General features: G+C 35.4%; 2 protein-coding genes across 2 annotated transcripts in view; one reads left to right on the plus strand and one right to left on the minus strand.

The window, feature by feature from the left end:
- Positions 1-22,990, minus strand: part of Kal1 (Kallmann syndrome 1) — a 146,230-nt gene that overhangs the window by 19,325 nt on the left and 103,915 nt on the right. The gene's annotated exons all lie outside the window — the stretch shown is intronic.
- trk (trunk) lies at positions 1,674-22,769 on the plus strand. Its single transcript, XM_069812927.1, has 3 exons — positions 1,674-1,743; positions 9,642-9,814; positions 18,563-22,769. The coding sequence occupies exons 1-3, from the start codon at positions 1,711-1,713 to the stop codon at positions 19,005-19,007; spliced, it is 651 nt and encodes a 216-aa protein (XP_069669028.1). The 5' UTR covers positions 1,674-1,710; the 3' UTR covers positions 19,008-22,769.

Genomic DNA, 22,990 nt, shown 5'->3' on the forward strand with positions numbered 1-22,990 from the left:
CGGAATAAGCAGACCTGATTTTCGAATACGGATGAGCCAATGGGAACAGTAGACAAGCTCACAGATTGTATCGGGACAAGTACCCACGTAGGAGACATTCGGCCCATACCATCTTTCCACGACTGTTCCAAAGGTTAAGAGAAGGAGGGCACGTGGTGCCAAATTACAATTCCATTCCCACACAACTATTTTTGCTTATAAGTTTCGACTCAGTCATTTCCGGACCAGGGTTTCTTATCTCAAATTGATACATGTGCCCTTCCCCATCATCCCTGAAAGTTTGTAACACCAGCCCGGAAACACTCTGTATGTATGTATGTATGTATGATATATATATATATACATATATATATATATATATATATATATATATATATATATATATATATATATATATATATAATTGAAGAAATCTTCCGCTCATCCTATTTCTTCGTGGAGTATTTCATACAAACTACTGACAATCTAACTTCGGTCAGTTTTGTTGAAGTTGACCTGTATATAAGTTACAGCCAGTTCAATTTATTGTTTTACTTCCCAATGTTTGATATCCTCACCGAACTTCGGATAAATTATCCAAAATATAGTTTTTATATTTATTTTCTGTATGTATGTTTTCACATGAATAGTCCACGTCTGTGCTGTAACGGTTAGCACGTCTAGCCGCGAAACCAGGTGGCCCGGGTTCGATTCCCGGTCGGGACAAGTTACCTGGGTGAGGTTTTTTCCGGGGTTTTCCCTCAACCCAATATGAGCAAATGCTGAGTAACTTACGGTGTTGGACCCCGGACTCATTTCACCGGCATTATCACCTGCATCTCATCCAGACGCTAAATAACCAAAGCTGTTGATAAAGCGTCGTAAAATAACCTACTAAAAATTCACATGAATACCAAGTCACATGTAATTTACAAATTATATAGGGTAAAGGTTGGTAATATTGTGATAGTTCTCTTTGAGAATTTATTACAATTTTACTGAGCGAGAGGAAGATCGTTTTTATTTTTTTTTTTTTTTGCATCAACGTATTACGGGAATGTTCTGCACAAAACCGGTCCTTCTCTCGCTCAGTAAAATTAATTATAATAATTTCTCAAAAAGAACTATGACAATGTTACTCGTATCACAATATTACGAACCTTTACCCTACTCAAGCTAGAGCGTCATGCTGCAAGCCGAAAGGTCGCTGGTTCGATTCCCGATGGTGTCACGGATTTTCTGCATTGATCTAATACTTCCAGCTACACTAAGGTCCTAGGATCTACTTAGCCTCTAACAAATGAGTATCGGGGCATTTTCTTGGAGGTAAAGATGGCGGGCAAGTAGGACTGAGATCCCTACTGCCATTAAATGCCGATTGTCTGTAAAGGCGAGAATCTTAACCTCTCGCCTCCCTCTGGGCCGATTTGGCCTGTCATGGGGTTGACTTTACATTTACCTTTATACTCAAACTACGTTTTAATTTGCAGTTGTGACCCTCTTGCACTAGCTCTAATGCCATTGTTCCTCTTATAGAGATGGCGCCGTATTGTTTTCAAGATGACGCCAACACCTACAGAGGTCAGTTTTGTCTTTCGTGGCGATCTTACCAACCCCCTTGTCACATTAGAAACGTCACATCACATGAAATAAAAGGAAGCAGTTTTCTCCGGTTCATTTCATTTGATTTTCCGATTTCGGTCCATTGAACAGACATCAATTGTGAAGATTATGTACTGTGACAGGGGCAGAAAAACTCGAACAGTAAGTAAATACCTACATTTGTATAACTTGTAAGTAAAGAGCTTCTGTATGGATGTTCTAAATAACAGTATTAATAAACATATTAACTTATTAATAATAATAATAATAATAATAATAATAATAATAATAATAATAATAATAATTATAATAATAATGTGTTCATAATGCGCGTGTTCGTTTCATTTGTAATGTCCGCTACTACGATCACATTTCGCCTTCTTTCGATAAATTATTGTGGCTCAGGTTAAATTACGGGAGAAAGTTACATTCCCATTCTCTCTTATACCGAATTTTGCACACCTCTACTCCCTCTTACTTATCTGTCCGATTCCACAGTCTTTCTCGGTATCGTAACTTAAATACTCGGTCACAATATGATAACACGCTAGAAATACCACTCCACACATCATCTCTTTATTCTTCATCTTTCACTGTTGCTCCTTCTCGTCACTGGAATTCTCTGCCGCCTGAAGTCAAGGACTGCCGAACTTTAATTTCCTTTAAATGTAAATTAGAAAAATATCTTATGATGAGTTGCCAGACCTAACTTGTTGCAAATATTTAATGAAATGTGTTCCACTGTATTTATTTTTTTTTTGTTTCTTATTTTTATTGTGTAATCATGTAAATCGTGTTTATTTATCACTTAACACCAATATATATATATATATATATATATATATATATATATATATATATATATATATATATATCTCACTGTGTTGTTTTTTTATTATTAATCCATTTTTATGTACATTTTATTCAATTGTTGATTTCTGGTTTAATTATGTGAATCCTACTTAATTGTAATCTAATACTAATATGTATACTAATGTGTTTATTTTTATTTTTACTGTGTACATTTTTTATTGAATTATTGGCTTATGTTTTTATGTGATTCGTATTTGATTCTAACAACATTAATATGTATTCCACTATGTTTATTTTTATTTTATGAGGTAAATTTTTATCTAACTACCTCTTTTGATCTCATTATGTACCTTACGGCCTTAACTCTGCCAGGTAAAATAAAGTCATTAATAATAATAACAATAATAATAATAATAATAATAATAATAATAATAATAGTAATAATAATAATAATAAAGTTAAAGAAGTGGAACATACTGCTTATTACTATTATAAAAATAATTTTCCCATTTTTATCCAAATCGTCCTCATGTTTTCTTTCTAGCTAGTTTGAGTTTTGCATAACTTTTAGGAACCTTTGTTAGTTATTTGGGCATCCTCTTGCCATCGCTGTTTTCATCTACTAATATTTCATTCATGTTAAAACAAAGGAAAAGGACAGACATATTCTGCTCCCGCGCAATACTGAAACCTAACTGTTTAGACATCATAAAGACATTACCTCCATTAACTAATGGTATAAAAGTTGTGTATAAGGATTCAAGTGAACAATATAACGTATTTCTAATAGACAATACCATCTCAGTTGCTCTCCTCCTAATACTGTAGCTCAAGCAGTGACGTGACTCATCTGCACAGACAAAGTGCTTCTCATATCTGTTGTGACTCATGTGTAAGATTAGGATAAAGTAGTTCTATTAGGCTATATAGCTGTATAGGATAGGGCCTTGACTTTCTTCAGACTAAGTAAACACTACCCTCTTCCACTAGCTAAAACTCTACCTGCTGGGAAGAGCGCTCCCCACCCCCTAGTTAAAACATCAGTGAATGGATAGTATAGCCGAAAGGAAGGGGGACACACGACAACTAGTTAATGTTTATAAATAAAACGCACGGACCAAGGATGCCTATGCTGATACAACTACTTTATGCGAACCTTATTCATGTATAACTCTATTAACTCGCTGCTAAAAGGATCCCGTTGTAGACCTATATGCCTTTTATAGTTCCGGTGATACGGCGAAAACCTATGTATCATTCAACAGACTGCTACTTTTGCTTGATTAATTCTGTATATCTGGAATGACTCTAACAATTCAGTTATATGTGTTAATTACTGTTATCTCACGGGTTTTATTTTCCTATACCTATTCTACCAGACAGGTTAAGTTTGATTTAAAAAAATTAAAATGCAGAGACTAGCAATAATTCAGCGATAACTTAAGAAACCTCCTCCTCCTCCTCCTCCTCCTCCTTCTTCTTCTTCTTCTTCTTCTTCTTCTTCTTCTTCTTCTTCTTCTTCTTCTTCTTCTTCTTCTTCTTCTTCTTCTTCTTCAGTAGGTGCTACAACTTCATCGAAGTTTTGACCTCAATTAATTTACGCTATTCTTTTCTGTTGTGAACAAGATTTGGCCAATTCTTTACATTCAGTGTTTTCAAATCGTTGATTATGTTTTTCTTCCATCTACTTTTTGGTCCTTCTTTTGCTCTTTTACTGATGGGGTTCCATTTATATATTTTCTTAACTGTTTTACCTTCGTCCATACGATTGATATTGCCAACCATGCCATCCTTTGCGCTTTGATATAGTTTACTATGTGTTGGTTTTGTATTAAAATATATAATTCTTTATTATTTCTAATACTCCACTCTTCGTTTGCATCTTTTATTGGGCCAAATATCCTTCGTTACATTTTCCTTTCAAAAACCAGGAGGTTTTGTTTAGACAATTCAGTTAGGGTCCAGGTTTCACTTGCATATGTTACAAAATTGGTCTTATTACTGTTAAATATAGTCTTAATTTTGCTTGTTTAGATGCGTATTTGCTTTTGAATAGGTTGAGATTTGCAAAGTATGCTTTATTTTCCATAACAATTCTATTGTTTATTTCTTCCTCGATATTGCTTTCGTCGTTTACTATTGATGCCAAGTATTTGAAGGATTTTACTCCTTCAAAAATAGTATTATTCATCTGTAAGTTTTTTGTTTCATTTTTTTTTTTTGGTTGAACATTTTAAAAATTTTGTCTTCTTTGCATTTATGATTAATCCATATTGTGCTGATTCTTCCATTAAAGTTTCGAGCTTTCTTAAGAAACCTACTTGATAGAAAAATATGGTAAACATATTTTAAATCAGCGAGAAATGTCTATAGGAATGAAGCATTCTATTTTCATTGAATGTAAATATTCATAATTAACTAAAAAAAATCCCGAACGATAGAAACATTTTGTAAATGGATTTGAAATCAGCACAAAAAGTTTATAACAATAAATTATTTACCTTTTAATACATAAAAACTTTAATTAGCATTGAGTTTATAAAATAATATCTGATTATATTTTTGAAAATCACAATTGCTCAAGAAACTTGGCGATGAAAATATTTTGTAAACAGATTAGAAATCGGAGCCAAAAAAGCCTAAAAGAACAATTTCTTCTCTTTTAATAGACAACAGGTTTAATTTTATTCACCAGTGTTATCAGTCAAAGACCGGATTTTAAAGGGAACATTTTTCATCAATAAAGGACAAAAAAGGGAAAGTTATAACCGAAAAAAAAAGACTTCAAAAAGGACTATATTATTTCCCAAAACACACTTCAGCACATTCATGGATACACATGGCACACAAAATCTTACATTTACTAGGGTTGGATAAAAAGTAATGGCAACAGTTCGATATTTCTGACATGGCTCTATTCACAGGGGTACAACATTTACGTACTTTCTATATAGTCGCCCCCCCCCTTATTTATTACCTTTTGCCAAATGTTTGGAAGGCGTCGTACACCATAAGCGCGCCCATCTTTGTTGATGTTCCGTATTGACCGCCCTAAAGCACGGATAAGTTCATCTCTGTATTGTACCGGGTCCCTCGCAGTAGTTCTTTCACTTTGGTGAAAAGATCGTAATCGCATGGATCATATCGGGTGAGTACGGTGGATGTTCCAGTAGTCCGCGTTTTCCGTCTGCCTTGGAGGTACAGCGTGGTGCAGTATTACCCCATCAATGTCATACGCCACAATGAACATCTCCTTCACAGCACTTTGTGTAGGGCGCACTTTCTTTGGACGAGGAGAACCGGGATGCTTCCATTCATTTGATTGGCGTTTCAAGTTTGGTTCATACGAGCGAGTCCAGGTTTCGTCCATAGCGACGATTCGTCCAAGAAAGTCGTCACCTTCCCTTTGGTACCGGTGCAACAAGGCCTTCCCGGAACGCTTTAACCCATCGTGCAACTGTGCGATATGGCAACGCTGCATCGCCACATGCTTCACGCAGTCCCTGAAAACATTCTTGTGCACTATGACCTCGTGCCATTTCAATTTTGATCCAGGAACGTTGCTCTAGTTTTATAAGGATGGTCTTAGGGCGCTCGCAATATCCCTATGAAAGTGAACGTTCTACACACTGCAGTAGATTGACAGAGTACTGTCGCCACTGGCTGCACTAACTCATCTAACAGTCCTTGTTCATGTCCACACAGCTGGCAGCTCTCGAACGCACCATCGTCACGTGACAGCAGTGTTGCCATTACTTTTTATCCAACCTATGCATCTCTTCACAACATGAGGAAAGTGTTGTATGTGATACAGTAAAAAAAAAAAAAAAAAACTTCAAAAAGGATTATATTACTCCCTCAAAAGGGTGCTATTTTAATTGAAAACATACTTCAGCACATTCATGGATACACATAGCACACACAAGCTTATATTTATCGCTTCACAACACAAGGAAAGTGTTGTATTTGATTACATTCAACATTTCAATATGTTTGAAAATGATTCTGTCTCTTTGAATGCAGAATGTCTTTATAAACAGAAAATGACCGCTCAACATAAACTGAAACCAGAGATGAAAATTTTCTTTTTATTCCGAACTCTAAATCAGCACACTTTATTAGTTTTTCAATGTCTGGAATCAGAAGAAGAACGATATTTATTTTCGCTTGCTCAGGAAGTTATAGGCCTATCGGAAAAAAAATATAGGAAAATTATCTAAATGTTTGCGATATTCTGTCAAAAAAGGACCAAAATAAGGGGTATTGTTAAAAAAAGGGAATATGGACTAAAGAAGGGGGAAAAAAAAAAAAAAAAAAGGAAAGTCAAAATCACACAATTTGGTCGGTGGAAGATAGTTTTGAACAACATAATTAATTATTTCATGTTTCGTGTTGAAATAAAAAAAAGGGATTCCCTTTAAAATCCGGTCTCTAGTTATCAGCAAGTGATGTAGCCTTATAGAAGTGTCCTACCTGATTTGTAAGCAAGCCGCACTGGAACAAACCTTCAAAACTGTATTAGATTTGAATTGTCTGATTGGCACAATATTTTTCGGAAACAATGGAAAGCTAGACCTGCAGTTTTTTTTTTCGAAATATTAGTAAGTGACTAGAGAAATCAAGTTAAAACATTTTATATAGTTCAGAATCACGTGGTGAAAAATATTTTTATTTTATTTTATATTCTCTTATAGGCATATTAATATTATATCTGAACTGCGACCGAACACGAGCGCTGCTCATTCGGTCTCAAATTTTGTTAATACTACTGTATCTCCTTTTTTATATTGATTGTATTATTTTATTTCTATTTCTCTTGTTTGTAATTATATTCTTTATTCTGTATATAAATAAATAAATAAATAAATAAATAAATAAATAAATAAATAAATAAATAAATAAATAAATAAGTTATCTGCAGTATATGAGCTTGAAAGATGCATAAATCGTCTTAAAGTGACAGGAAAATATGATGATGTTAATACGAAATGTCATATAAGAAACTGAATAAAGCAGAGACGTTTCTGAATTGAGCACAAGAGCGGTGTTTCAATGCTAACTGCAAACATTTCTCACATACAAGGGAAATATGTAACAGTTTAGAATTACATTGAAGAAAATTTTTTTCTGTTTTACATGTTCTTCACTGTCTTTTTCGGTATCAAAAGTCTAGACTTGTTACAATATAAGCAGTTGTTTCTATAGTATACTACGAAATGCAGTACAAGTGGAAATCAGATTCCTTTAGGCCTATATCGTACGTTGCAACATATCTTCCTGGCAATGCAACTTTTTAACAGTATTCAACATTATTTATAATTTTTAGTCTGCGTTTTCGCGTTTAGAGTGTTAGCGTTTCGTTCATAGCAGAAAAATTGATCACGTATTCCCTGATTTCTTTTTAAATCGCTTTCTTTTCTTAAGAATAACTAGATTCTACAAGAGTTTCAGTTACACTGGTCAACAGTCATTTTGCGCCTGACATAAAACTAACAAATTCTTACTAATTTCGACCTCCTGAATTAAAAAACGACAAGCGAAATGTTCCATCAGTTCGGGTTTTCGAGATGCACAATATAATTCATTTTCTATGCATTTTATTTAAAAAATCACGTATTTCGTGTAAAACTATTTTGTTTTGCAAATGTGACGACCCATTATGTGAAAACAATATTAGTATAAGGAGACCACCATGTTAGAAGCACTTGTAGAAACGGATATTATTTTATTGCCCTTTTACGAGTCTATTTGGAGGGGGTGAAACAGGTTCGCGGAATGAATTCGCTTCAGTATACCTGATTTTACTTGAGATGTGTATTTCTTTCACTGCGAGCATTAATTACATTACTGTAGTTTATATTTTGCAATAGACCGCCCTGTCAAAACCACTTCTAGAAGCGGAAATTGTTTTATTGCCCTTTTTTGTTTCATTTGGAGAGGGAGAAACAGGTTCGCCGTATGAAATCGCTTCAGTTTACCAGGAGATTTCCGTAGTGTTAGTATTCTGTGTAAGACGTGCATTTTTTTAAAGTGTGCTTTAATGATAATATTCAAAGTACGAATGCTTTATATGTGCGGATTTGAAGGTTGTAGTATTGATTCTTGGAATGCAATTAGGCTACACAAAATTTTGCTGCTTTCTGTGCGAATGGGACAGTCGCCCTCGAGATAAGCATTATAAAATAAAACAGTAACTAGAGACAGGGAAGAAAAACATTATACATCAACTCTTTGTACCTCAAAGTAAAGTAATTTTACCCCCTTTACACATTAAATTAGCGTTAATGATGAATTTTGTTAAAGGTATGAATGATAAAACTGAAGCATTTAAACATATCGAGGAAAAATTTTCTGCTATTCGTGACTCAAAAATAAAAGAGGGAGTTTTCAATGGACCACAAACTAGAGAAATAATGAAGGACAATTACTTCGAATCTTTGTTCGAAGAAAAAGAGAGAGCCGCCTGGATTGCATTCAAGCAGGTTGTATTAAACTTTCTAGGTAACTGTAGAAGTGAGAACTATGAAGAACTAGTGAAAACTTCACTGTTGGCGTATGAAACTATGGGTTGTAATTTGTCCCTGAAGATTCACTTCCTTCACTCCCATCTTGATTTTTCCCCCCCGAGAATTGTGGCGATTTCAGTGATGAGCATGGTGAGCGCTTTCATCAAGAAATTTCAACTACGAAAAAAAGATACCAAGGACAGTGAAGTAACAATATGCTAGCAGACTATTGTTGGACTTCAGCTCGTGATGTACCTGTTGCCCAGTATGAAAGAAAATGCAGAAGAAGAAAAGTGAATAATATTAGCCTTATTGATATCTCAAAAACAGTAACCAAGAACTGTTTTTATTGTCATATTCGTATTCAGGAGGCTCAAATTATATAGAAAACATGTATCACATGCCCAGCGCAAAAAAAGTTAAATTTTGTTGCGCAGTGTTATCAGTCATGAGGCAATAAGTCGTTTTCAGCAACTGCTGGAAAGATACACGTGACTCGATAAAGACTTTAGTTTTTTATTTAGCTTTCTGTGCCTCGAAGTGAAGCGAATGACTCTTCTCTTTCCCTGACTTCAGAATTATGGCATTTTGTTTAATCTTGCACGATGTTCACCTTTATGCTCAGGTTAATATATAGAATCTTCTAATTAAGTTGGAGTGACACTGTACGCCCAATAGTGATACAAGCTGTAATATACGTAGAATGTGTTGAAATGCAAGGAAAATGTAATTTGTTTTCAGAAGGTGACCTATTTAGTCCTCCTGCTCTTAAGCAGTTGGAGGTCAAACACTGCAGAGGCGAGGTTCCCCAGAGAGTGGGGACCTCAAGTATTCGTGAAGGATTTGATAGGAGACGAAGATTGCTTGGAGGGAAGCTGTTTTCCGCCGGACCGACAACCAGAAGAGAACCAACGGTAAGCTAGACAAGAATCTTAAGTTTTCAAATAATTACAAAATCTTTTACAGTGTTTGTTTTTTTTTTTTTTTTTCATCGTCTTTTCTTACGGTCCGTCTCTTTACCCTTTAGCGCTTTCTGGGGCAATCAGTATATCGTCTGTTTTTTGGTCCGTAGTTCAGAATCTGTTTTGCATTCTTGTTTTATCTTTGTTTTGTATTTTTAACGGCACTGCCATGGATGAATATATAATAGGATGCCAAACTTACTGAGTTTCCCGTAACACATGCTAGAGGCGCTGATGTAGAAACTGATCTTGGCCGGTGGAGAACTTATTACATCTAGCAGCGCACCAAGTATCAAAAACAAAAACTAATTACTCCATGCATTTAGCAGCGCATCTGGTGACGAAAATGTTAAACTAATCAGAAAATATTCCATCCCTCCCACCCTCATCGATATTCTCAACTAACCCAATTTAAAATAGAACATTTACATTTTATTCCTCACAGCATCTTCCACTGAATATTCTTACCGGAGCCAACAGGAAGATAAAAGAGACGATCTATTTTTACACTATAGTCTGACCATCGTATCTGTGCCCCCGTAAGATATGCGAACTGAACCTTAATTCCTTTTCAGCCTCGGCAATTCATTTCTCTCCCTGTATTCCTATTTCTCTCTTTTCTATCCCTCTCTCTTTCTGTCCCCCACTACTCACAATTTTGAGCCTTCTTGCGGGACAGTTTATTTGCACTTGCAGTCCAGTGTTGTCAACTCAACATGAATACTGTAGCACGGAGTGGTGAAAGAAATATTATTAAGCAAGTAATAGCATTTTGCATAAGTCAATCAGCGTTATTAGACCTACTTAAATTAAATTATGAATAAGTAATAATTAACATTACAGTATTATAAGCAATATTCAAGAGACATGACACTGTTTGACGGAAGTTTGGCAACATCCCTATTCGGCAAGGTTCGTGGCCTGCTGTTTGACGTAGTGGGAGAGAAACGGGTGGAATGGGGGTGAGTAGAGGCGTTAACTTTTCTAAGAACGACGACAGCGCTGAAGGGGCATAGATCCGATGGTCTGACAATACCCAATTAAAATATAACCAAACAGAGACAGAAGATAAAGCAAAAGGTTAGGTAATTGGGATTGTATTCTTTGGGTATTTAGTGTACAGGGCAATGGAAAAGTCTGCAAAAACTACTTAGATAGTTCAATTTATTATATTACTACGAGTATTACTTTACAATACATTTAACAACACTATTTTACAACGTCCATGGACATCACTGTTTAACATACACTGCTTATACACACACTTGATATCACTTTATGTCCACTCATTAGCAAGTTTCTGGCTGCCATCTTGTTTTCTCGAGCATCGTCTGTTCGTCTCGAACGAACGGATAAATAGAGAACTCTGGGTAATCTACCCAACACGTAGTTCTAATGTTCACCACCCACGACGTCGGGCGCTGATCATCTTATTTGAACCTCCTTCCGTCAGATGGTGCTGACCGCAGTTTCGCATCCCATTATATATTCATACATGACACTGATTTTACTACTTTTAATTCTTTCCTAAAGCTGTTGCCATACAACTCTGAATGGCGCTCATATCTTTTGATATACAGGTAGTAGTCCGTGTTTTCCCTCGCCGTTGATGGTCTGACGGTTGCTGTTGGATCCGAGATTTCTCGGTTTCAAATCCAACGGAGGGCGAAGAATTTTAAAGTGAGATAAAGGAGAAGAAAAACTGTGGGTTCTCTGCTGTAGATTTACGTTATGTAAAAGATTCCTGTCCCTAATACAGGGCTCAAGCGAAATTTGTCAGCTATTTTTCGCCCACGTTAAGTTCCAATTCTGAATAATGTCTGCAATTGAAACCGCTATTAAGTAAAATAATATTAGTACTCTAGATTTTCCATGCCCCAAGTGTTGGTAAAACCGTTGCTGGACAAAATCTTGGAAGTGTGTAAAAGAAAAATATCTCTAGTAGCACAGCTACAGAATGGGATTTCACTCAGGAAGCCGAAGTTTGAGTCCTGACGAGTTCGAGGATCATTTTGAACTAGACAAATGCTATCTTCATCTTCCCATAGTCCACCCTGTCTCTACTAGCGAGAAAATGGTGACCGAATCATAGCAGTATAACAATTCTTCCCGGTCTAGAGACTGAAAGAAAGTGACAGTTCCGTTACTGGACTAGAAGGGTAGTAACATAATCTATTAGAAAAGGACGGATAATTTGGTTAATAGCATCTGCACTTTAAAATTAATCTTAAATAAAGAAGCATATCTAATTGCAATCACAATCTGATAATATCCTATATTTTTTATTTAAGAGGATATTACATAAAGTATTAAAATTACACTTTTCATAATATTATATACCTTAATCGCCATTGCTGTATAGGATGTGTTAAATATAGGTCTTTCACTGCAAACCCAGCATTCTCCAATCTTTCCTCTTTTCTGCCTTCGTCTTAGTTTCCGCAAAAAGCGATATTATTGTTCCTAAATAGCGACGAACTTTAAAGGATAATAAAATGAAAACTTACAACTACCATCGTCTTAACGTCTCTGAATACGGTAGCAGTATATTGTTTGAAATGTATGCTAAAAAAGAGCTTAAAATTGAAATAACTTCCCTGGTTTAAAAATATGCCACATTACCGAATTTCAATAACAATAATCTCATCGTTTTAATAATTCATTCTAATCTTAAACGACTGGATGGAATATTATCATAGTGTAACCCTCTGATTGGTCTCTACAGATTCTGAGGGATTTAATTAAACAATTACAATAATTGTAAATGTTATCTCTTTGTCACTGAACAACCATATCATGTAAACAATTTAGGGATGAGCAGTAAAAACGAAGAGAAGCGAAAAGTTGCAGTAAACATGGGTCCACAAATTAACCGTTTGAGAGATAATGCCACATTTTTACACGCAGAGTTGCACACAAATATATTTTTATTTCATAATGGCTAGGCTACTAACCTAACATGCAGTGACCATCTGCATTCACATATTTCGACACGTTTTAATGAAATTATTATTGTTATTATGTTGATTATGGAACGAAGTATAGAATAAGATGTGTGTAATATTGAGAACGTACGATGTAACGGTTAGATTTCAGGAGAAGACTAAATAACATATTTTTTTAAATTATGTAAACTAGTAGGCTATTTAACGTCAATGGAATTGGTGACAGTGAGATGGTATTTAGCGAGAAGAGATGGAGGATTCCCCATAGATTACCTGACATTCGCCTTACTGGTGGAAAAAGATCCAACCAGGTAATCAGCCCAAGCGGGAATCGAACCCACGCCCGAGCGCAACTACAAATCGAGAGGAAAGCGCCTCAGCCGCTGAGCTACGCTGGTAGCCTGAATTTGTTATTCGCACGCAGAAGTTCTACGTATTTTCTTGACTTGAATTTGAGCGGTCTGAAGCGTTCAACTACCGCACAACTTCAAGACAAGCGTGGAATGAGATCGCTGCCATTGGTTGAATAGCAATTATACTTCTCACCTCCTCTGCCGGCAATGTTTACTTCTCCTGTCAGACATTATGGAACGAAGTATAGTATAAGATGTGTGTAGTAGTCTCCGATTAAAATGTACGGCACCGAAATTCCGTTCAGTGAATCAGTAAAGAACCTAGGTATTTATATGGATAAAAGTTTAAATTGGAACATTCAAGTTGCAGAAACCTGCAAAAAAAGTACTGTCACTAATCCACTCGTTTAGGCGATTGAAGAATTTTCTATTCTTTTCCCTGAAAAAGATTTTAGTGCAATCACTCGTGATACCCCACTTCGATTACTGTGATATTCTGTTTACTGACCTAAGCGTTACTTCGGCGCAGAGACTACAACGTGTTCATAATATATGCGTCCGTTTCGTCTGCAATATTCGCCGGGCTGATCACGTAACACCATCCCTCGAAATGTTGTCCTGCCTCCGTCTAGAAGATCGTAGGAAAATCCACTGTCTTTCCCTCCTCTTTCACATATTGTATTTCTCCACTCCTATCTATCTTGCGTCTCATTTTCAAAATTTATCCACCCATCATCTAGAAGATCGTAGGAAAATCCACTGTCTTTCCCTCCTCTTTCATATATTGTATTTCTCCACTCCTATCTATCTTGCGTCTCGTTTTCAAAATTTATCCACCCATCATAACCTAGACACACGATCACAACACTCCTCAATATTATCCATTCCCTCCCACCGAACATCCTCATATTCATCTTCTTTCACTGTGGCTGTTCCTCGACTTTGGAATTCCCTACCCAGTAATGTCAGGGTCTGTCAGACATCAAACCAATTTAAAAATAGCCTAAGGAAATATTTTTCAAACTATTCTTGTTAACAATAATAGCTGTTTCAAGTTTCTCAATGTTTAATGGTTATTATATCTCAGAATAAATAGAGGGTCTTTCATAAGTAACGAGTCTATCGAAAAATGAATTATTTTGGATAATTTGTTGAAATGATGTTCATCTCACGAGAAAGAACCCTTCCCGGTGTCGTACAGTCTATTTGGAAACAAACACCCCCTCCCCTCGCTGCCAGAATTACAGTATTAAACGAAAGAATGGTTAGTGTTTTAAACCTTTATTAAAACACATAACTGTAAAAACAGTTTCAATTGTTCACAAATTATAGTGTACAATTTTCAAAATGTCTTCCGTTCTGCTGAATGCACAGATGTAAGCGACGTATCAACTCTTCATGGACTCTGGTGAGCATGTCAGGCGTAACCATTTGTATCGTGTGTTCAATTCGTTCCACTAATTTAGGAATGATGCGTGACTTAGTCACATAGACACGATCCTTGATGAATCTCCAGAAAACGAAGTGCAGAGGAGTCAAATCAGTTGATCGCGGAGGCCAACGGATTGGGCCTGTACGACCGATCCACCTGCCTGGAAACCCTTCGTCTACGGAATAAACGCTTAATTTGTGCGACACTGTTTCCAAGTTAAAACCAGGCAGCAATTTTTCTCTCCTGCAATAACGCTAAGCAAGTGCGTGACATTTTATCGTTCCAATCTATCACAACAATGTGTATAGGCATGACCGTGTGCCATTATCCTTGGCGTATAGAAGGCCATCAGAGTGCTGCATTGGAGTTAAATCGCTCGCTTAAACTCGGTCGAATGTCGCACGCTCGAGTGAGATAAGATCAGTCGTGATACGCTCGTAATAAATAGAAGCACAGTACAAGGTCATCTCACCGACATGTCTTATCTTGTATGGAAGGCGACAGATAAGATACTCATATGTTTTGCTCACACGGTAAAAATAAGGCTTTATTTTCTGCGTTTATGACAAACGTTTAATGGAACGTACCAAAACAGTAACATGAAGTTATAAATAAAATAGTATGAAAAACTTCGATATACAGTTATTATTCCTAATTAATATTCGTTCAATATTTTATTTACCACATATATAATATGATAGGTCCATACATAGTGTTCCGCCTATATACTGCGAAATGTAGAAACGTTTTACAAAATATTATTATATAGCAGTAAATTAATAACAATATTACTACAGAGATAACGTCACAGAAAATATAATAAAACGAATAATCATGCTGCACAACTGTTACAGACGTAAAGATTGATACACTAATTATTAGAGATTATTATTATTACTAGAAAACTTGATACATTTCTTGCATTATCGTGATTGTGTTCTCCGTTTATAATAATTACATTTATATCCAATAACATCTATCAGATATGGCAAAAACAAAATCACTCCTGTGTGTGGGGGGGGGGACATTTACCTACAACATTTATATTACATTTTAAAGCAAGTTTTGTAGTTGTACTATGGAGAGGTTAGTTAAACACTGCAAAGTTTTGAAATGATAAACATCTATGACGTTAGTACACAGTTCATCACTGTAACAAAAACGAATGTCTAACGCTCGGCTTATACCGTTCGAGGATTTAGCGCTCGTGACAATTTTACCCATCATGCATGTGCGCTACCTATCGGATTATGCTATGAACTACTTGGCGCTCGAGCGAAAACGTCCGATGCAGACCTCTGAAGGCCATGCTCCATGTCATTTTAAGTTGGAATCAAATGCACATTACACATGGATAAGTAGCTTCCTCTGGCAGCGTGGGAAGGAGGTGTTTGTTTCCAAAACGACTGCACGACACCAGGAAGGATTCTTTCTTGTGAGAATGAACATCATTTAAAATAATTATCCAAAATAGTTTATTTTCCGATAGACGCACTACTTACGAAAGACTCTGTGTTTAAATTATCTTATTACTATTGTTATTATTATTATTATTATTATTATTATTATTATTATTATTATTATTATTATTATTTCTTAACAATGTTTATTATTGTCTCACTAACATTAGTATCTAACTTTCATTATTTATTTTTACTTTCATGTTATTTTACGGTCTAGATATTAATGCAGACGTCTCAATTGGGCTTTCACGGAGCACTTCCTTCTCTCTCTCTTTTTTAATGTAAGAGTGGAACAAGACGCGGGAGCAGTTCGGATGACGTAATTGACCGCGACGTTTGAATAGACATCTGCAACCGCTACGATGTTGTCTCCATCTCCGAGAAAGAATGGCCTAATTACCGCAAATATATTATGAAATAAAAGCTTGTGGGAGTCAATTTAGCACTTCATTAATCTAATTGTTACCTAATATGTAAACTTTATATTATTTGCTATATGTTTCCATTGAATTATGGTAATAACTTAATTTCAACCCTTGATTTCTAAGTCTTCAGTAAATGGCGCTTGGCCCACTATGGTTCTGAACCCTTCAAATAACTTAAATAGTGATACAGCATATATAGTGATATGTAATTATATTTCTTTCTTTCGAAATGTAAGAATTCACGATCTCCTATGTACCATTGCCATGGAATGAATAAATGTGTTTTTTCTTCCTACTCAAAATTTTATATTTTGCACATAGGAGTTACTGCAGGAACAACAACCTATAATCTGAGGCGGCGGTGAAAATGCATTATATTCTTATTTTAAAAGTCTTGTATATCCTTAAATATCAGTACTATAAAAATTTTGCATAGAATAAAACTTATCGGAAATCATTTTTAAAGAAACTTTGGTTATGTAACATTTTTCACAAAAAGCAATAATAAGCGAGATATTACGATTTATTTAATTCAGGCCCCTTTAAATAAACGAATGTACAGCCTATCAAGTTTTGTGTGCATAAGAAGCTATTTTAATCTTACCTGTTCTCAATTCACTCAGAAGTTACTGTAACAACATTATAGCATTATGTCCATCTAGAGAAACTACACTTTCCAATGGTGAAATAATAATTAATTATACAAATCGGTTAATTTAGCTTCCGATATTACTTCATACAAACACAGAAACATTCTCTGTAGGCTATGTTTCATAGCTTTCGATTGCTGTTGTCCAAGGCCCCTTATAGACGTTGTCATTTGTTTTCATTTCACTACACCGCCTTACATGGCATTGTATTTTAATTTTAAAACTCATTTATCTTATTAAATATCAGTCCTATCAAACTTTTGCAAAGAATAAAACTTATCGGAAAACATCTTTAAAGAAACTTTCGTTATGTAACATATCTCACAAAAATCAATAATAATCGAGATATTTCGATTTATTTAATTCAGGCCCCCTTATAACCCCACTTTTAAATAACGTATTTTGAATGTCATATAGCCTAAACTCTAAGTTACAACGAACTTGATTTATATTCCAATTTTCATCGAAATCCGTTCAGCCATTATTGCGTGAAAAGGTAACAAACATCCAGACAGACAGACAGACAGACATACAAACAAAAATTTCAAAAAAGCGATTTTCGGTTTCAGGATGGTTAATTATACATGTTAAAACCAATTATTTTTGGAAAATCGAAAATTACCAGGAAAATTTTGGCTACAGATTTATTATTAGTATAGATGGTATAAACTTAAAAAAAAAAGACATACCAAAAACCATTTACTAGAAATTTTAATGAAGTATTGTTGTTGTTTAGTCAACTGTCCGAAGAAAGTTCTGAACCTCACAAATGATACGAACAAGACACCACTTATGAGGCAACTAGGCCAGGAGATAATGGGGTAGGGTTGCCAGTTCCTTGTGCTTAAATAGTTACGTAACATGTATGGTTGTTCATGCTTCAGATTTCTCTTTACTCATTAATATATAATTAGAAAATGAAGTTATTATTATTAATATTACTATTATTATTACTGCAAACTACTTAAGAAATTTTATTCCTTTCGAAAACAACAGTCTATTGTGACAGTACAACTCAAAAGTGCAGCTTTGTGGCATTTCTCCCGTGACAGTTGCAACTTTGCTCGCTTCATGCGTGTGACATGAATCAGCGATCGGCTATCTTCGGGTACTGCGCTTATCTCTTCAGCTGACTACGCTATCTACACTTGCTCTCTGTAACAACTTTTATGCGTTGGCCTTGAGACGCCTGTATTAATGGAATAACTACTGCAAGCCAATTGTATTCAATTAGAATTAGAGTCTGGCTGGGCGGAAGAGAAGGCCTACTGGCCTTAGCTCTGCCAGATTAAATAAATAATAATAATAATAATAATAATAATAATAATAATAATAATAATAATAATTATTATTATTATTATTATTATTATTACTATTATGAAGTTATTATTATTGGTATAGAAAAACGTACGATGTAAATGTTTGATTTCAGGGGAAGACTGAATTTCATGTTGCGACATCAGGAATTCTTGAGCGACGATGACGAGATGGAGAAGCGTGATCCTCCGGCATCCTACAGCGCAGACTCGGGCCTGCTGTCTGCAGCCGGAGGAGCAGTCCTGTTCAGAGACAGCAATCCTACCCCCTGCTCCTGCTACTCTGACAACCTACCGCCCAGTTACAGAGATCTTGGTCTGGGCGTCTACCCCCGTTACTTGTCCGATGTTACTTGCAACTACTCCTCCTGCGGCAGCTCGCTGTACCGCTGTCAGCCGCTTAACCACACCATCTTCGTCCTCAAGAGCAAGAACGCCGTCGAGCAGATGGATACTTCGGATTCAGACAGACTTCCTAAGCCGTTGAGAAGCAAATGGAGGTTTGAGGGTATCAACATAACTGTAGCTTGTGTATGTCAAAGGTACCACTCCAATGGTTAAGTTCACTTCACGCGGGAACCCTCTTTACAACTCCAATATGCAGTATTAAAAACTAGTGTATGTCTAATGATTATTTTAAGTCAAAACAATATAATATCAACATTTTCTTGGTCATCAAGAACCGACAACCGAACTAAAATTTGGTAATAGCTACTAAAAATTCGGTCCATACTTGATTATTAACGTTTGACATGAGACAAATTTCTTCTTATAACCATAGACATCATCATCATCATCATCATCATCATCATCATCATCTCTTTAGTTCTGAATATATACAGTAATTTGACACAAAAATTAAGTGAAATTATTATATTTATAGGAAGATATCAAAATGATCGATAAAATTTAATACTGAAGTTATGGATTCCATTGCAAGATATAAAGGGCCATATTCATAGACATTCTTAGCGCGGGCTTCCGGTGGATGATCAGCGAACTAAAGTTTTTCATATTCATAAACCAGTGTTAGCGGTATGATATATGATTCCCGTACAAGTAATACTCGATAGCCGGGGCTAGTTTAGCACGCTCGTAGCGCGGGCTAGCGAAATGTCTATGCACAGCACCCGTAAGGATTAAGGTTAAGAAAAAAAATAAAACTATGCTCTATACAAAAACAACGTTAGTTAAGTGGAAATTAAATATTTCTGTGGAAATAAAAGATTAAGACTACCGCCTTTTCTAGGCAATCGGCATTGTATGCCTTGTACGTCAATCCTACGTGCTTGCTGCCTTCATCCTCAAAGAGGATCTTAGTGCGGTCTGAAGTGTTAGATCAACGGGAAAAAAATTATGACCTAAATGGGAATGGCACCTGGTACCTTCTGTCTTGGAGATAACACGCGACCTGAAATATTTCTGTAACGAGAGCTGTTTCAATTAAAGAATACATCGTTCAAGCTGTAATTTTGAATGTTTGGCTTAGATTTGACGTGGGCTGAACCCTGGACGGGTCCGTACACTTAGGTAAGATTTATCCCATTGTGCGCCCTTATACGCGATGATTGTCCACGTCCTACAGGCGGCCTAGGTGGCATTTGTGAATCCGACGCTGACAGGTAGGCCATCCTGCTCAGCCCCTGATACAGCCATATCTCGCTTCGCGGACGACCAGCCTGATGAGCTCCAGGGACTCGGAGCCCCAAGCCCTTCCTGATCTGCCGAAGCTGAACGGTGGACCATCCTGTTTCAGTCCCTGATAAATCCAGGTCTCGTCCGTGTGCGAGTAGCCTGATGAGCCTCAGGGGCTCCGGAGTCTGAAACCCTCCTTATTTCAGCATCGGAAACCCGTACTACTCACAGCCTATTTTTACTATATAGAGGGAAATGGGAGTACCCCGAGAAAACCCTTCTGCAATGTCTGCTTACCCGGGCCGCCGAAGGAAAATCAGAACTCTAGCACCGTAGCCACAGACACGGCAATCTTGAATGCTATTCTAAAAATTTAATTGCGTGTATTATTGGATGATAAGAATAAAAATGAGTACATAGTAGTACTAGGCTTTTTTTTTAGTAAATACTCTTGTTAGTAAGAATAAAAACATTTGAGTACCTACTCATTTTTGAGTACATACTCATAACATGGAAGCATAGTAGAATATACTCAAGTGTCCATCTTGTACAGAATACATAACTTACTCATATTTGTTAAGAATAAAAGTTGGTATATTCTCATTTTTAAAAGTTGTTTCTCATGTTATTCTGAATATGATTTGTGGCAGGCTCAGTTCTGAGTATTTTTTGATTTGTGTTCAGTTTAAAAAGTTAAGTCTGAAAAAATTGCAGAATTTATGAACGACGTAGTGTCTCATGAAAAAATATAGAAAATACATGAACATGTGGATTCAAAAAACTTCAGAAGCCTTTAACGCTTCACAAAAGTGAATGTAAATTAGTTAAACACGTACTTGTTCTTCATAAAAAACATGACCTATAAACATATTAATGACTATCAAATTATAAAGTTAGATTGTATTTTATTTATAAACACATAATTAAGAATTACAGTTTATTTTGTAAAATATGAATTGCAAAATGTAATTAACTGTAACTTAAAAATTATATAGCCTATTATACATATAATTATATATAAATAACTGCTCCATAATAGAAAGTACTAGGTAACATAGATATTATCTGTAATTTAGAAATTTATAGTAATCTTGATTCAACATCTCGTTAATGACGGTTTCCCAGTATTACTTTCTTATTTCCTGTTTTCTTAATGCCACTTTTCTGATTCACTCCTCCCTTTCATGTTATTTATTTATTGATCCAAAATTTACAAAAACCAACCACAAGCCACTACAGCATGCCGACAGCATGTGAAAGTCTATAAAAAATTGAGCATCACCGTACGATGTGGTCAAAGAAGATACGAGTATATACTAACTTTTAAATGATGAAGAATGCTGTTGAGATGAGTATATATTCGCGTTAGGTAGAATGTTTTTATTCTTACGAAAATGAGTATGTTCTATGATTTTGAGTATATAATCACAGAAAGCGCTCACACTCATAAGTACAAACCTTGAGAAAGTACTTCAGTTTTATTCTTACTACCCATTATATTTATGAGTATTTACTCATCTCTTGACAAATTAAACGCATTTCTGTTTGGAAATGTTCTTGCAAATAACAATCTTACTGTTTTACATTAAACTATTCAATTTTTATAGCCAGTGCGAGAGGAGAATCAACTAGCATGCATATATTCTTTTACAAACTGGGTAACTATTCACTAGTCACTTTCAAAATAAATAAAAAAATATATATTTATTTACGCTTAGCATTTTATAGCTTGAGTTTCTGGACATTATACCCTTCTAAGCAACTCGATTACATCTCGAGTATCATACCTTAGTGACAGAACAGAAATTCACTATTTGAAGGGATGTAAATATCGTTTTACAGCTCATTCTCAGAGTTACTAACAAGTGTGGAAGTAATTGAAAGGTTCAGAGCCATAGTGGGCCAAGCGCCATTTATTAGAAACATAGAAAACAAGGGTTAAAATTAAGTGCTTACCATAATTCAATGAAACATATTGCAAGGAATATAAAGTATGCACATTAAAACTAAATGGTATGTCATTCTTCATTAAACTATGGTATTCACTTAACTTTAACCCTTGCTTCCTCCGTTTTTAATAAATGGCGCTTGGCCCACTATGGCTCTGAACCTTTCAATTTATTAATAATGTGACACAATGTTGCTTTTATAGCAGTGACCAGTCTTTCCAAGGGATAGGGATTCATACTTCCCCAATCTCTCAGATTCTGTAACAGTTTTTTTAGAGAAGGAGATAATGAGACAGATTTTTTCCAACTACTTCGGTTCCTCCTGCTATTCTAATTTCAACAAAACATAAGATCATGCCTAATTCTGTTAATATTTTCTAAAGCTTAGAAGCAATATTAAGTGATTAATAATGCAATTACACTCTCATCATGTGCAATTTAATACGATATAAAATCATTATTACGTCAGTTACAATATGAAACTTTCTGAATATCACCTGTAGTTTAGTAATGGTAATAGATATAAATAATTGCAATTACCTCGTCGTCTCTGAAGAATACTTGTAGTTTTAAAGGTACGGTACTTCAAATAAATGATTAACATATACCAAATAATTCTCTATGATTAACTTAATTGGTTTTTGAAGTTATTTAAACAAATATTTATTAAAAATATTATGTTATTATATCTAAACAAGTTCTGCAATTTGAAAGGAACAGACTATTTTATTAAATGTATCATTTCATCATCTCTCTGCTATATGCAGTTAAAAAACGATGTTAAATAAATAATTACAAATCACAATAATAGTTTTATTGTCTCTAAGTAGCAACGTAAATGAAAGACGTTAAGAATTAGCAATGTTTAGATCCTATTACTGCTTTTCAATCTTGAATTGACTCAGTAACCAAAATGACTAACTGAAGGGCAAAGGTTTGACTTTGGAAAAAACAATGACA

This window comes from Periplaneta americana, chromosome 16 (genome assembly GCF_040183065.1).
Source record: "Periplaneta americana isolate PAMFEO1 chromosome 16, P.americana_PAMFEO1_priV1, whole genome shotgun sequence".
Taxonomy (NCBI): domain Eukaryota; kingdom Metazoa; phylum Arthropoda; class Insecta; order Blattodea; family Blattidae; genus Periplaneta; species Periplaneta americana.

What these genes read in the sequence shown, in the direction of transcription:
- trk (XM_069812927.1), top strand. Translation starts at nt 1,711, where the DNA reads ATGTACTGTGACAGGGGCAGAAAAACTCGAACA. An exon ending in GGGGCAGAAAAACTCGAACA is followed by an intron (nt 1,744 to 9,641) that starts GTAAGTAAATAC and finishes ATTTGTTTTCAG; the next exon opens with AAGGTGACCTATTTAGTCCT. An exon ending in CAACCAGAAGAGAACCAACG is followed by an intron (nt 9,815 to 18,562) that starts GTAAGCTAGACA and finishes GTTTGATTTCAG; the next exon opens with GGGAAGACTGAATTTCATGT.